This window comes from Gopherus evgoodei, chromosome 18 (assembly GCF_007399415.2).
Source record: "Gopherus evgoodei ecotype Sinaloan lineage chromosome 18, rGopEvg1_v1.p, whole genome shotgun sequence".
NCBI lineage: Eukaryota > Metazoa > Chordata > Testudines > Testudinidae > Gopherus > Gopherus evgoodei.
The window spans coordinates 14,771,100-14,786,572 of NC_044339.1; the positions used below are offsets into that span (position 1 = coordinate 14,771,100).

Below are 15,473 nucleotides of genomic sequence, written 5' to 3' on the forward strand. Positions count from 1 at the left end.
AGGCAGCTCTTGTGTTCATATTTTGGCACATGTGGTGGCTATTTTGTATACAAAATAAATATTTAACTACAGGCATTTAAAATGAAAGACTTCTCAGCTCTGCTGTAGCACTTGGATTTTTTCCCTTGATCTATTTTATACATTACGGCACACAAAATTACATCCAAAGCTATTTACAGGAAAATATATTGCAAAATTGTGTAACATATTACAGATATGCCAAACTCACTCAAGATACATCTGCACTGCAATTAAAAACCCACGGCAGGCCTGTGCCAGCTGACTCGGGCTTGGGCTAAGGGGCTGTTTAACTCTGGCTGGAACCTGGGCTCTAGGACCCTGTGCAGTGGGAAGGTCTCAAAGCCCAGGCTGCAGCCTGAACATCTACACCACAATTAAACAGCCACTTAGCCTGTGTCAGCTGGCACAGGTCAGCTGCAAGTGTCTAACTGCAGTGTGGACACACCCTTACAGGTATGTTAAATATACATATAATAATAATAATCACACTTTACATCATTGTGAGTATACATGTAAAATATATTACAATATATGCACATAAGTAGGTACACACACAGTAAGGTCCTGATCCTGCAAACACTGATGCAAACACTTAGCTTTAAGCCCAGTAGTCGTCTCTCTGGAGGCTAGTTCGTATATGTTTGCAGAACTGGAACCATAGGGTATGTAATAAACTAGACCCATTTATATTAGACAAACCAAAATATGTAGGGGATAATTAACTTATTCATGTGTACAGTACAAAGGCTTATCCTTTGTTTTTGTCGCTGTTGGATGCCAATAACAAAACTTGCCACTCCTCAGTTTGGAAAGAGCTCTGAAAGAGTACTTCACATTAAATCTCACCCACTCAGCCAGGAAGGAGGTAAATATCATCACTCCCATTTTACAGACAGGCAGACTGAGGAACAGAGGGATTCAGTGATTTGCCCAAGACCCGTTTCACAGCTTGTATTTAATAGGGCACCTCCCATTAACTTTAAAAATCATTCACCCCCTTGAAAATATATGAGCCAACGAGAAGACGTGCAGCACCTCCACTACAGACACACTTGGCAACCAGTGTAGCATTTGTTCATTGAGCATGTTCCTGCTCCAACTGAAATGAACTGCCAAACTATTTATTTCAACCGGGAGCAGGAGCAGGCCCAGTGCTTGTTCAGTTCTTGAGTGTGAACTCCCCCAAAGTGTTCAAATACAGAATGGCAGCCTGGGTCTGGACTGTCTATCCATTACTGGTGGGATTCTGCAGAGCTCTACTATAATGCTAGCTGCAGAAAGCCCTGGGGGTTGCACTGGAATATCAGTCTATTGGCTACTCCCAGCCGACGCCTCATTTCAAGAAGAAGAAATATTATATCTAGGGGGCCTTGTGTTCTTTCAATTGTTTACATTGTTGTGTTCTGCCAGGCTAACAAGACAACAACTGTATTCAGAGTGGGGTTTGCTGAGATTAGTTAGTGAACAATGATAATTCTGTGGGCACAGAAAGAGGTCCAAAAGCAACAGTGGAAAGTGGCAAGAATCAGCGACAGGGGAGCCCAACGGTTTGTGAACCTCCAACTATTTGGGGCTTTGCATAGTCAGCTGGGGTTTGATTGGATTTTCGTTCCATGTGGCGATTCAGTTTAATTGTGATGTCAGGGCCAGAAGAATTCTCGAAAGCTACGCTCGTACACATTGGGGCCAAACACACAACATAGACAAAGACAGTAGGCCAGATCCCCAGTGGCACACACGTGGTTCTACTGAAGTCAGTGGGTTAGGATCTGGCCCAATAACTACTATTTATGCTTTCATTGGAAGTGCTCTTTTCCTCCACTCCCCTCCCTTTTCTCATAGTCTCTGCATTTGCTTTTCATGCAGCCTGTTCCCACTCTTCACCTTCTTTTTCCCCTCTGCAAACACCCATCTTAACAGGATGTTCGTTGTGATGCACATGAATGTAAACAGGAAGCACAAGAGTGGGTGTGTGGGGGGTTTGCAGGTGAAGTAGCAGTACAAATGCTGAGTGCTAAAGTCTGAAATTGGAACACGCTGCATGCTTGTTCTCTGAGTGGCCGTCTTTTAATCTTCTCCCCACGTATCTGAATTTGCTTTCTCTCAAGGTTGTGAATATAAAGACTCTGCCCTCATACACAGATACATGGATTTGGACTATCCTCTAATAAGGGTTACTGGGATGATATGAATACACTGATTTAGCTTAACAGGAGTCTGACCGGCAGAAAGAAGCAGAATGGCTCCAGATTACCACCTCTCAACAAATGCTTAAAAACTGTTAAGAGGCAGTTCTGGAGTTATTACCTTCCACGATTCTGTTCTCATGTCTCCAGACAAACCTACAAAACTGTTTTGACCAGGAAAGGCCAAGGCCCACAAAACACAAGACAACAAAGCATCCTAGCAAGGTTTAAAGGGGGTCACTCTCTCAGGGGGAGGGAGAGCCAAAAGTGAAACCAGACTGGAATGAGACTCGGAAAGAGGAGCCACGTGGGGGGTCTGGAGATGCTAGGCCTGCCTAGGTCGCCAAACGATGGTAGAGCTAGACTTGTTTTGAAATCCTCTCTCTAATGCATTCTGCTATTGCTAAATACAATAGTTTGGGTTCAAAAAGGTCTGCTCACCATATACTGCTGCTCACAAACTCCCAAAGGGAAGAACAGTGCCCAAACTCAGTTGGACCTGCTCAGTAAGCTCAGTTGATACCCATGGTACTACAGCCCATGTCTCAGTCTAAGAGTGGGAGAATCACATGATTCCCCCCCAAGAGAGGAACAGGCATAAGGCCTAAGACCCGAAGGGGTGCACTCAGAGAGACCAGAAAGGAGACATAGGCCCTGGAACGAACATCAACGCATATAGAATATTCCTTTACATGGGGAGTAGTTATTGCATTCAGGGGCGGCTCTACGTTTTTTGCCGCCCAAAGCACGGCAGGCAGGCAGGCAGCTTTCGGTGGCACACCAGCCGGAGGTCTGCTGGTCACGTGGATTCGGCGGCATGCCTGCGGGAGGTCCACCGGTGCTGCACCATCAGCGTCCCTGCCGCCGAATTGCCAGCGAAGCCACGGGACCGGCGGATCTCCCGCAAGTGCGCTGCCAAAAGCCACCTGCCTGCTGCCCTCACAGCGACCGGCAGGCTCCCCCCGCAGCTTGCTGCCCCAGGCACGCGCTTGCTGCACTGGTGCCTGGAGCCGCCCCGGTTGCATTGCTAGGTTCCTACTGTTTGGCTCAGATGACAGTACACTGTAGTAAAACAGGGAATCAGTTTTTGATAAGGCTGGAATTGGAGTCGATTTGCTCTTCCTGGATAGGAATTCGAAAGCTCCTTCCATCTGAAAAACACAGAGTACAGAAACTTTGTACAGAGCAGGAGAGGAAAGAGAAGCAAATGGCTCTTCTAGTTCCATGCACACATGGGCGCACAGAACAACTGAGCCAGGGAGAGACTTCTAGATTACTGCTTGCTGGTCTAGCTGATACGGGGTATGTAGTAGACGTGGGATGGGTTTAGAGAACAATGGGAACATATTTTATTGGTGCTGTGTAATGAGAAGAGCAGGCAGCAGTGGGCTGACCCAGAACCACGCATCTAATTGGCTTTGACTGGAGTGCCCACCCTCTTGTCAGTCAAACTACTCATTCATTTGGAAAAGGTGAATGAAATACCCTGCAGCAGCTCATTTGTACATGGATAGAAAAGAGTCAGAACTTCATCAGGCATCTTACAAGGTTGCCCGACAGAGTAGCAATTTTTTTTTATTATTATTTATATAATATTGATTCCCCTCTCCCCAAGCAGGTGGAAAAACAGAAAAGAGAAAGAAAAAAAGGAAGGAAAGGACAAAATTGCAAATAGAGGGGGAAGTAGAAGTTCTGACAACATAGGTAGAAACAGAATATTTCAGCCAGGCTGGTCCTGTGTCACAGATTCACTCAATGGGTATATGATGCACTATTATTTTTTTCAGCATGCTGTATAAATTCAACCCTCCTCCTCGGTAAACTGATCTCAGCATGTGTGTGTGTGTCAAATATTTTGATAGCTATAAAGCCACACAGAAAAGAGTGTAATGAAGTAAAGAGAAAAGGGAGGAAGGGGGAACAGCAAGCAAGGCAGGAGGAAGAAAAGATAAAGGACTGGGAAGAGAAGGAAGGGAGTAGAGAGGGGAAAGGAGAACGTCTCAGTTCCCATCCATTAGGGGTTAATTAAAGCCTTCTAAAAAGTTAGACCAGGGGTTGGCAACCTCTGGCACGCGGCTTGCCAAAGTAAGCACCCTGGCGGGCTGGGCCAGTTTGTTTTCCTGCCGTGTTGGCTCCCACAGGCTGCGGTTCACCATCTCAGGCCAATGAGGGTGGCAGAAAGTGGCGCAGGCTGAGGGATGTGCTAGCCACGGCTTCCCGCCACCCCCACTGTCCTGGGATGGCAAACCATGGCCAGTGGGAGCCACAGTCCGCTGAACCTTCCGATGCGGCAGGTAAACAAATTGGCCCGGCCCACCAGGGTGCTTACCCTGGCAAGTCGCGTGCTAGAGGTTGACTGAGGCCCCTCCTCTCTGAAATACTGCCTGCTCTTTAGCAACCAGGTCATCCAGATCACTAAGTCAAGCTTCTACCCCTGGAGACAATTTTCTCTTCCATCTAAGCAAGCCATGCAGCTACAGGCACTGCTATAGAGAGCCAAGCTTTCTGTGAGCTGGAGAGTTTCCAGGGTGATCAGATATATCCCCCCAAACTGTTCTCAGCTCTGGCAGACTCACACCTCCAGCAACATTCTGCATTGGTCAGACCCATGCACTATAACTTATACAGGGACCAATATAAATGAAAAATTTGGATCAGCCTTAAACACAGACCACGAGCAGAGCTTTTAAATGTTTTTCACGGCACTTTCCCATTGGCAAAGGGCCAGGGATGTATGCAAATCTTTGTTCAAGGCCCACCACAGATCATTTAAATTAGGGAGTCATGCAGAGTGAAAAAACTTGACTGTCTACCAAACTGGACCGTCCAGAGGACAAACAAATTTGGCCAGGGTGATTGTGGAAAATTTTTGGCAGACTCCAAAAGCACGATTCCAGTGGGGCTGTGTCTACACTGCAAAGCAATAGGGGTGAAAGCCTGGGTCCTGGCTTGACTCAGACTCAGACCTTCTACCCCATAGGGTCGTAGACTCTTGGAGCCAAGCCCTGGGTTAGCACAGTGTGTGTTTAGTATGAAGGGAGATTAGGCTTGAGTCTGAGTTTGAACCCTGGGCCTGCACTGCAGCGTAGCCATACCCTGAGAGAGACAGGTTATCCGCCCATTTGCTCCAAATGAATTGTGTAGGACAGCAAGCTTTTAACAGAGACTCACCAAGTTGTCCATTCACAAGAGGCCTCTTTGGCTTCTCCTTTTTGGTTGTCTGGATAATCAAGAGGAGGATGGACATTCCAGATACCATGAGCAATGTTAAGCAAATCAAAATGAGCGATAAAGACCCTAGGAGAAAAATAAAGGAAGACCATTACACACGAGAGAGAGAAAGAACACGCACTGCTGGGCCCCTGCATGATTACCATCCTGAGTTACATAAGACCTAGGCACTCCAATGCCAGGATGATGAGCATCACACAAAAACTTGTTAAATCAAATAAGACGATGATGAGCATGAAAGACAATGCATGAGAAAGTGATGACGATTCCAATAAGGATAATGACATAACGGTGGCAACCTCAGAACCATGAAGTGAACATGTCGCCCTACAATTAAGGCTACATTTATGTCACAGAAGTCAGGGTGTCCACATTTCCCATGGTTTTTAAAAGCTAACCATGACTGCAAGTGGGTAGGTGGCTACGATAGCAAGAAATTAAATTGTTTCACAGAGTTGGCAGTTCATGAGAGCTGCCAAATTCAAATCTACCATGTATATGAGGCTAAGGAAGAGCAGGAACCAATTAAGCTGGGGAAATGAGTCATTCTTCCTGTTTGAGGAGGGAATACACCCGAGAGGTTATGGGATGCCTGGGTGGTTCAATCACCTTGTTAATGCCTTGAATTATTTTTTTTTAAAGATATAATTATTTGTGTATATATATACACAGGATGAGAGGAATGCTCATTGCAGGGCTGTGGGGAAATAGGTCTGAGGAGGAGAGGGAGGCTGCATGGCATAGAGGATTAGGAGAAGGCCTCCCAAAGCTTGGGGAAGGGACAGAGGTGCTTGTGGAAAGAGGTAACAGAGGGGCCATGGAGGCATGCAGAGGAGAAGAGGAGGCTGGCAGGCAACAAGTGATGAGAGGTGGGCAGCAACAGAGCTGTGCAGGGAGCTTGAAACAGCTAAGGAAGGGGATGTGAAATCTGAAGTGACTGATTACAAAGGGTGCTGATATAGTAGGAGGAAGGTGAGTTTGGCAGAGGTATTTTGGATAGACTGAAGGGGAACAAAAGTGTTATTCAGAAGAGCAGGCAAAAGGAAGACAAGACTCAGCCTTCCCTTACCCCAGTTAGTCTCCTTTTTAATGGGAGTGGTGGAAAGGGCGTCTTTGGACGTGAAGGGGGTGGGTGCTGTAGTAGATCCATTGCTTCTGCGGCTGATGATAGAGAGGTATAAGGTGGATGTTTGGAATGTGGTGGCCTGTTTGTCCTGGTCATCGCAGATGGCATCTTCTATTTTTGTCCCAGCTCTGAGAGTCTTTTTACCATAAGCCGTGCAGCTGCCAGTGTAAATAAATAAATGGAATTATTTAAATAGCTTCAGCGCCGAATATAAAGGTGACTGCACAGGAAAAAAGATGTAGCATATGCAAATTTTTTTTGGCGCGTGTAGCTTCTTTATGTTGTATAAAGAAGGCCTGGATTTCTTTTAAAAAAAACAAAACAAAACAACCTTTTCCTGCTTGCTTGAACATTGGAAATTCAGATGAACCCTTCATAGCAACACTCAGTAGCCACTCCAAAGTGGAGCATGGGTTGCAGCTGTATTCCCAACTTCTGCTCAACTAGAGAGAACACCATGGCATGAGACAAAAAGAAGAGGGGTGTAGAAATGCTCCCAGGAAAGAAAACATCATCAGTTCAGGCAATGCATGCTGGGTTAAAAACATGAAAAGACTCCATGCTTGTAAAACTAAACTGGATCTTTACGAAGAAAACTGTTTACAGGGATATTGCGACATCAGCTAGCGTTCTCTAGTCATGTGCACACAGACCAATTTCCTGGAGCCTCCTCAAAACTGTTCCCTCTTGCAAGCTGCGGCCCTCCCTTCAGGTTCCATGTGGTTTGCTACAATCACCAATAGCTTCCTTGTGTGAGGTGCTGGAGCCCTTTCCAGATATGTGAAATTTCCACTTGGTCAGCTTTCTACTGAAGCCAGCACGGTGGAAAAGGGAAAATGCAGGATGCCAATGCATCCCTTGAGCTGGCACATAGCCCTCTTGCAGGCATCCTAAGAGTCATCATGAATACAACTCTTACTGTATTTATTGCTGGCTTATCTTTGGGAATACCATATACTGACCTTAGGGAAGGAGACAGAAGGGACTGCTGTGAGCAACCCTTAACTAAACAAACAAAAGTTTAAGCCCAGTTTGTTTGGGTGAGGGATACGTACTTGGTCCAGGGCCGACATCTGTCATTGTTTCCATCGGAAAAATGCCCATCAGGACAAGGGAAGCATTCTGAAAAAAAAAAGAGACAATATTTTAAAACTATGGTTGTTTGATACAGATTTGGAGTAGCTGTGAACATCCTTTGGATAAATCTGGAGCAAGAATGAAACATGAGCATTACAATGTATAAAACAAGCTTCCATTCCAGAATGTCATGCAAAACCAGAGTACATACAACAGCACCATTGAAACGGCAGTCAACATTTGGGTCTGTACAAAGGGAAGGTAGCATATTGAACAAGTACAACACCTTTTTTATTCTGTTTCTTGGCGAGGTACCTTGCATTTCCTGCAGAGTGTTAATGGAGGTAAAAGAGGAGAGGTCCTGTGGCAGCATTTTGCATATCACCCTGTTAGCAATGGTTGTCTTGGAGACAGAGATAATTCACAAAACAGCCAGCAGGCGCTTTTCACTGGGAGGAATACTGTTATAATTTTAAAAAAAGCGAATTACTCACCTCTTCCTGACGGAGATTCCTCTGACGATCTGCTGTCGTATGGGGTGTAACCCTTCATGCACACACAAACTGTATCTGAGATCTTATCACACTTCTTCACCTCCATGCTTCCCCTATCTAGGAGCAACAGAGTTGGGGAAGTGGACGAGAAGAAAGGAAATTAATTAAAAGTACAAATGAAACTGGCCTAGTGCTCATTTTTCTGCACTGACAAACGAGAGACCTGGAGGTCAAATCTAGTCTCTTGAACCCGTTTGCATGCAATGGATTCCCTTGTGCCATGTAACCAGGTCATTAAAGAGCAGAAGGAATGGATTCAAGTTAGAGTCTTATCCAGTTCTTCTTTGACTTGAAACATGAAAAAAAAATGAAAAATTAAACCACCATTTTTTCCCAGTCAAAATCTTGTTAAAATTAAAAAAAATTCCACCAGCTCTAATGGCTTAAAAAATGGGCAATTTTTGTGTGTGCAAAAACTTCATCTGCCAGCCCTTTGGGGAGTAGGAAAGAGAAGAGGGCCTGAGAAGAGCACCTAAGGGCCTTAGGGGAATATTCTGGGGACCTCTTGTAAAGAAGTGGCCACTGCATAGCTGACTTACCTGTGTAACAGACGGTGCAGCTTTTGCACGGATAGTAGTTATGCTTTGAGTTATAGTATCCATTTTGGCAGGGGACGCACTCGGATTCGGATGATGGCAAGCAGCGGTTTCTCATTCCCTCACCTAGAACAAAGAGCACGTATGGGAGAGAAATACCTTTGTGTCACTGTCTGTGGATTAGCAGCCATGACCCACTTCTAGACACCTAGCAGCATTCTGAAAATGTGGACAGTATCATCCATCCCCTTCTAACATGCTTAATCAGCATGGCGTCTGTCCACTAAGAACATGATTAACGCCATCAAAATCATTTCACTTCGCCACAACAGCTGTCAGAGGAGTCTGAATTCAAACCACTAATTCAGAAGTGACGTAAGATGGCATCATTTCCCATAATAACTAAGATCAGAGGAGTAGAGTGGTACAGCGGTTCAGGCATTGGTCCCGAGTTCTAATTCTGGCTCTGATGCTCATTTCTTCTGTGGCACTGGGCTTAAATGTTCTGGTTCCTCATCTGCACTGTCCCATTGTTATTTAGCCCACTCACAGGTATGTCAGGAAATAATCAAATCACATTTGCAAAGTGACATAAAACACTACAGCACACGTCTCTCCCTCTATTCTAGAGACTGCTATCTGCTTTACTCACAGATTTACAAGCAGCTAGGTAACATATCCCACCTCTCTCAGAATTTGAATTCCCCCTTCGAGGAGTACATGTTTTAAATACACACAGCATTATACTAAAGGAATGCCTGAATGGGCAGAAAGTTCCCCCTGTTAAATGTTCGTCAGTTGTGCCCTGATCTCAAGCCCCAACACTCTCCTCAGAGAACTTGCATATAATAGGTAGTTTTTTCGCAAGAAATGAGGCACACTTATCTTGCTGCAACAGATAAATGCAACAATACCGTACTTTGTACTTTCAGCTGAGTTCAGAATGCTTCTCAAACATTAATTACATTTCACAACACTTTTGAAGTGGGTAACAATTCAATCTAGTTTCTGTTTCATAGACAGATAATTAGGAGCAGGGATTAAATGACTTGCCCAAGGTCAAACAGCAAGTCAGTGGCAGAGCCAGGAATAGCATCAAGAGGTTCTGAGTCCCCATCTTATGCTCTAGGTATCGAGGCACATTTCCTATATCTCGCTAATGGCCTAACATACACAGTACAGGGGTTTTCAAACATTTTGTATTGGTGACTCCTTTCACACAGCACATCTCTGAGTGTGACACCCCCTTATAAATTAAAAATGGGGTAAATTTAATTTAATGGGGGCTCAGAACTGTCAGCCCCATGGAGCTGACAGCTTGCAACTCCCATGTAACCACCTTGCAACCGCCTGAGGGGTCACAACCCCCAGTTTGAGAACCCTGGTATAGGCTACTTGAAAATAAGGAGAAATTATTTTTATGCTCAGTACTTTTAAAATCCAGTGGTAATTAATTTTTTATTCTCACCCTTGCTCTTGGAAAATGAGGATCACACTGTACTTTTTTCCACCCCACTCATTCATTTTCTCTAAGTGTCACTGGGTGCTAACAGCAAACAGTTCTGAGAAAGGATAACTCATTATTCTCACACCACTAAAACCCATTAACTCACTATCTATTGCGCATCCTACACTCTTAGGAAACAGACTACTCTCCTGAATGCAGAATGTTCCAAGAACTGGCAGGCAAAATTCAGGGCATTTTCCAAGTAGCTGGGAGAGAATTCATTTGAACAAAATATCAACCCACAACACCCACAATGAAATGACCTTGTACTACAGAAGATACTGTCTAAATCAACTACCTTGACTGCTGCATTTTCATATGGCCATTACCAAAGACTATATATATCCACTGCTTTACCTCAGTAATTAATTGCAAGACATAGTAATATATTCATCCGTGGGGACAGGAGGGAGATAGTTCTAGACTGGGAAAACCTGACTCAGTAGCTTCTAACTGACAGTCTGTGGAAACTCCCTCATCACATTAAGGAGAAAAGAAGTAGCATGTGACCCATGAGGATTGTCTGTACCCATTTACCAGGGATGGGATGTGTCCCAGAATGAGGAACTCAAAAACCGTCATAATTCAGTAGCTTTGGGAATACCCTGAGGGCTTGTGCGGCAAGCCAAGTCTCAAGAATGGAGATCTGTTACAACCACTGATTTCAGTTTTTGCTGCAGTAGCTAATGCAGTCCAAATTTTACATGGATGGGTGGATGGAACTGTGAATAAAGAAAGAGCTCTAATTTGAAGATGCATAGACAACTCTGTACAGGATTTTTTTAAAACAGAAACCTCTTGCAAAAAGGTGCAAGCACACAATCTAATCATCCTGTAGAGGTGAGAATGTACCTTCCCTTCCTGTCAGCTCTGAACTCTACACGCCACTTTCTATTAACAAACTGCCCATTGTACAGTGTGGTGTCACATGCCAGTTGTGGTTACTCTGGGTTGTCAAGTAATTTCTATAATCATATCCAACTAATAGCGCCTGTGTATTTTTTGCACTTTTCCACTTCCTCAGCTCTGATTGCAGAACTGTCATTCCGCTCTAACAGCAACTGTGAGAAAGAAAAAACAGACAGAGCAAAATTCATTCAGTTTCTACCAAAAAGGAGAAAGTGGGAGGAAACAAGTACTCCCTTTGCTGCCACCTATGTTCTTGCCAAATCATGCTCATGAATTACGTGAAGCAAAGAGAACTAGCTCTCTTCACAGGGAGACGTCCACATGGCACGTGGATCATGCTTGCAGAGCAATTTAAAAATCCAAAGATGCGGCCATCCATAAATCTTGATTTTTCCAGTGATGTTTGACATGCCCTGTTCTCTTCAATAGGAGAGCATATGGTCAGTCACTTTTTAAAAAACAAAAACATATAAGCTTTAGCTCCAGTAATGGAAGCAGCTTTAAAGACATCTTGCACAGCCTTACCCTTAACTATACTAGACCTATTTTCTTAAGATGACCCACCATTGCAGCTACAATGTAAGTACTAGCACCAGCAAGGCTCCTGTGTCCACCAGCATTTTAACCAGCATGCCATTTACTGCTAATCTGAGTCAGGCTAGACAATATGTTAGTTAAGATATCGGCAGTCAGTCCCTGCTAGTGCTCCCATCACGGACCTGCACCAGTGGGAAATTTTAAGAAAAAGAAGCCAGTGTAGACAAGTCTTTGAAGATTTCCTTCTGTAGAGTGATACATAAGCGGGTAACCTTGAGAAACCCTAAATTACAGAAAGAGTTTATTCCAAAGTAGACAGAATTCTAGATATTTTATAAAACAGTATTTTACAGTTCAGACTTTGTTTCTGACATGTCAGTAACATTTTGGGTGCACAAGATTATTTCCCCCACCACCTACCTCATTAACTGCTGCACTTTACATCTAATAAGGACTGTCAATATTGAGTCGATGACAAGGACTTACCAGGAGCACATTCCTTGCAGCATCGGTTATGTAAGGGATATTCAAATTCTCCACAAATCTGCCCTGAACACTGCATAGCAGAGAACAACAGGGAGAACAAAACAGCAGTAAAAGAAGAGAACACAAATTTGGCTAATACTCGTCCAGCCATGCTGACTCTCCACTTCCCCTGCAAAAAAAAAAAAAGGGTAAACTCTAGGAGTGGTTGAACCTAGACTGCTGAAGAACAGGAAGGCAATTCATATGCCTGCAATGGGGAAATTCCCACCACGTATCACCTCTTTTCAGCTCCTCCTCTTTTCAGCTTTCAGGCTCCTTCAAGGAAGAAGGGAAAATAAAGCTTTCTGAATCAATTCTATGAAAGTTTTATTTTAGGCCCTAAAAAACAAGGGCCACATGCCATTTCTTAGCTTAAGGTTTTATTAGGAACGAACCACGTCCTTTGTGAGAAACACCAGCCTTAGCTTCCCGTTATCTGAACTGAAGCGCTGTCACTCATTTCAAAAGCTAGAAGGGGAACATACTGAATAGTTTTGCAAGAATTCTGGCGAGCAGTTTTCAGGGATAGTGGTTAAATGTCACATATTAGCCTCTTGCTATGCAAGTATCACTCCAGCTCACGAAACGGGCAGGGCTTTAATGGAGGGAGAAATAAGAGAACAGCGTCCACCATTATTATGACAAAATTAACTCCTAAGTATTAAAATTAAGAGTGTGGTGCATCATATATAGCTCAGGGAATGGTGCAAGTGAAATATGGACTGCATACACGCCGATTCCACGGGGGCTAGGTGCACACGGAATCTGCCCTTTTGCCCTTAGTACAACAGTGGGGCTACTGCATTGGAGCCACAGTAGCTTCCACAGCAGCTGCATTGCTGTAGGCAGGGGAATTTGGCCTATACACCAACCAGCCATTCTAACCCTTCTCTCAAAGCCTTCCTGTGCTCTGTGGGAAATGAAGCACCCTGCAGAACTGTTTCCCTTAGGGACAGGGGATGAGGAACCCACATGGATGTCCCTTAGTATTGTTTGGTGTCCTCCTGTACAGCAAAATCACACCAGTTCTGTTCCCTTCGTGCCCAAGGAGGAGGACCTGGAAGGAGTGCCTGGGATGTGGGAGGGGGAAGTCAGCGGTAGCGAGAAGTGGGGGGTGGAGGGGAAGGGCATCATCTTGTTCTCCTTCATGAACAAATTAGTACAGCACAGAAAGGGAGAATGAGACTCATGACAGAGGCAGCGAGGTTTCACCTACATTCAAGTTTTATCAATAGGAGTTAGACACACAGGTTTTGGGATTCTCCGAATCTGCTTACTTACCCAGTGAAAATGGCCTTTAAAAAAGAGTGTTCAAGCCAAGGCCCAAATTAAAAGACAATAGTCAAAAAGGGATTTTATTTGATTTTTATTTAAATTTGTCAAGTTTTTTAGAACCAGACTTCTAAGACTCAGCATTTCTGATGTCAATTTACAGTTCACTTGCAAGAAACCACCACCAGGTCTGTATTGGAGGGAAGTAAATCTGGACTGCAAATTACATCCTTCATAATCTGATACAGTTGAGAGGATTGCAGAGCAATTCTATTGCTGTATTTTATTTACGCTGTTCCCCTCTCCCACAATGTCTCTGAATTTTTAAAGACATACTAATTTTTTTTCCATTCCACAGTCCTCTCCAAATCATTGGAAAGTTACAGCTTTAGTAAAGCTGTTCCTTTAAAAAAAAAAAAAAAAAAAAAAAAACAAACAAACCCCAGAGCTGATGTTTTTTTCACTCCAAATTATCTTTTGCTCTATCTGCAATGAAAAAAGGACACAACCCAAACTGGTCTGCACATAGGAAATACAGTGGCATAAGTCTTGCTAGGTAACATCACTATAACAAAATTTTATATCGTACTGACTTATTTCTTCCCTTTGCAACTTTTGATCAATTTAAACTGTCTTCCTCCCCCTTTCATAGCAAGTAGCAGGATCTGGTTATTCATTTGGAAGGGAATCAGAACAAAAGACTTTGATGTGGATGAAATTTACAACAACATAAGGTTGGAAATGTGCTAACACATTCAAAGCAAAAACAATATAAACACTGATGACTATATATTCAGATTCTACTTCATTACCATTGAATGCTGGTAAAATATCATTCAGTTGGTAAATACTGATTATGTACACAACTTTGCATTGCAGTGCTGGAAGTTGTAACTATATGCACATATCCCAAATTACATCACACAATTAATAACTCAACATTAGTCTACTAAAGACCAAATAGGTTTAATTTATTTCCTCCCACCTTTCCCTAAAATACAAACCCTCCCACTTGCCATGTGCCATGATAGCTTGGCTACCAAGCACTTTATAGCAGTAGGCAGACTGCTTTTATGTTATGAACAGTGGTAAGTGACCATGGACAAAGTTAATCAACTACTGTAAGTAGTGCTAAATGGAAGAACTGGTTCAATAGCAGATTACTTGCAGATGAAAACTGTCCTGTGATTAAGAATCTGACAGATGCAGAAATTGGGAAAGGCAAGATTGGAAGTAGAACACTAAAGAACCTTAAGATGATTAAACAGAACAGTATATGAACTTAGTTTCCTTCTTTCTAAAATGTAGAGAGAGGAATCATCTGAGTGTCTCCACACAGCCCAGTTTAATCCACAATGAAAGAGATAACAGTGATGCCAGGATAACATCATGTGTGAGATCAAAATCACAGAGGTATTGTTTCAGGCCCTGCCTACACTACAACCCAACCATGTTTAAACAAAACCAGAAGTTGGTTGCAAGTCAGAGAAGCTGGGGTCTAAATCAGTCTCTGCAGACTCATTATAGAAGGAACATCCAGCTACTTTTGCCTACAAGTAGAACATGAGTAGACTATCACAATTTCCCCACTCTTTCCCCCCTTCTATTTGACTTATATTCACTTTCATAATTCAATTTCTTTAATCTGAGGTCTTAAATAGTCTGTCTTAATGAAGAATCTCAATGCTGGAGCACTGCCAAAGCACAGAGAAATATATTTAATGAAAAAAGATAAATGTATATAAAAAGACTTTGATACAAGCCATTTAACAAAAAAAAAAAAGGCCATTTTAAATCAAAAACAAACAGCAAATCCTGTATTTACATTATATTAAGAGAATAAACTTGATTAGATATAAACACACCTTAATTGGAATTTCAAGCAATCCCCCAAAAGATGGGTTTTTTACAGCAACGGTAAGGCTAGAATAAAGTGAAGCATTTTTTATTTTCCAATGTTAGTGGATATGACCCTTGCGTTGCAAGATTCTC

The 15,473-nt window shown here is 43.3% G+C and overlaps 1 protein-coding gene across 1 annotated transcript; it reads right to left on the bottom strand.

The window, feature by feature from the left end:
• Positions 1 to 418: 418 nt before the first annotated feature.
• Positions 419 to 13,472, bottom strand: TNFRSF4 (TNF receptor superfamily member 4). Its single transcript, XM_030537299.1, has 7 exons — positions 12,171 to 13,472; positions 8,735 to 8,857; positions 8,136 to 8,252; positions 7,620 to 7,686; positions 6,508 to 6,722; positions 5,379 to 5,504; positions 419 to 3,358 (listed from the first exon to the last, which is right to left on the bottom strand). Exons 1-7 carry the CDS (start codon positions 12,319 to 12,321, stop codon positions 3,288 to 3,290), a joined length of 870 nt encoding a protein of 289 aa, XP_030393159.1. The 5' UTR covers positions 12,322 to 13,472; the 3' UTR covers positions 419 to 3,287.
• Positions 13,473 to 15,473: the final 2,001 nt, after the last annotated feature.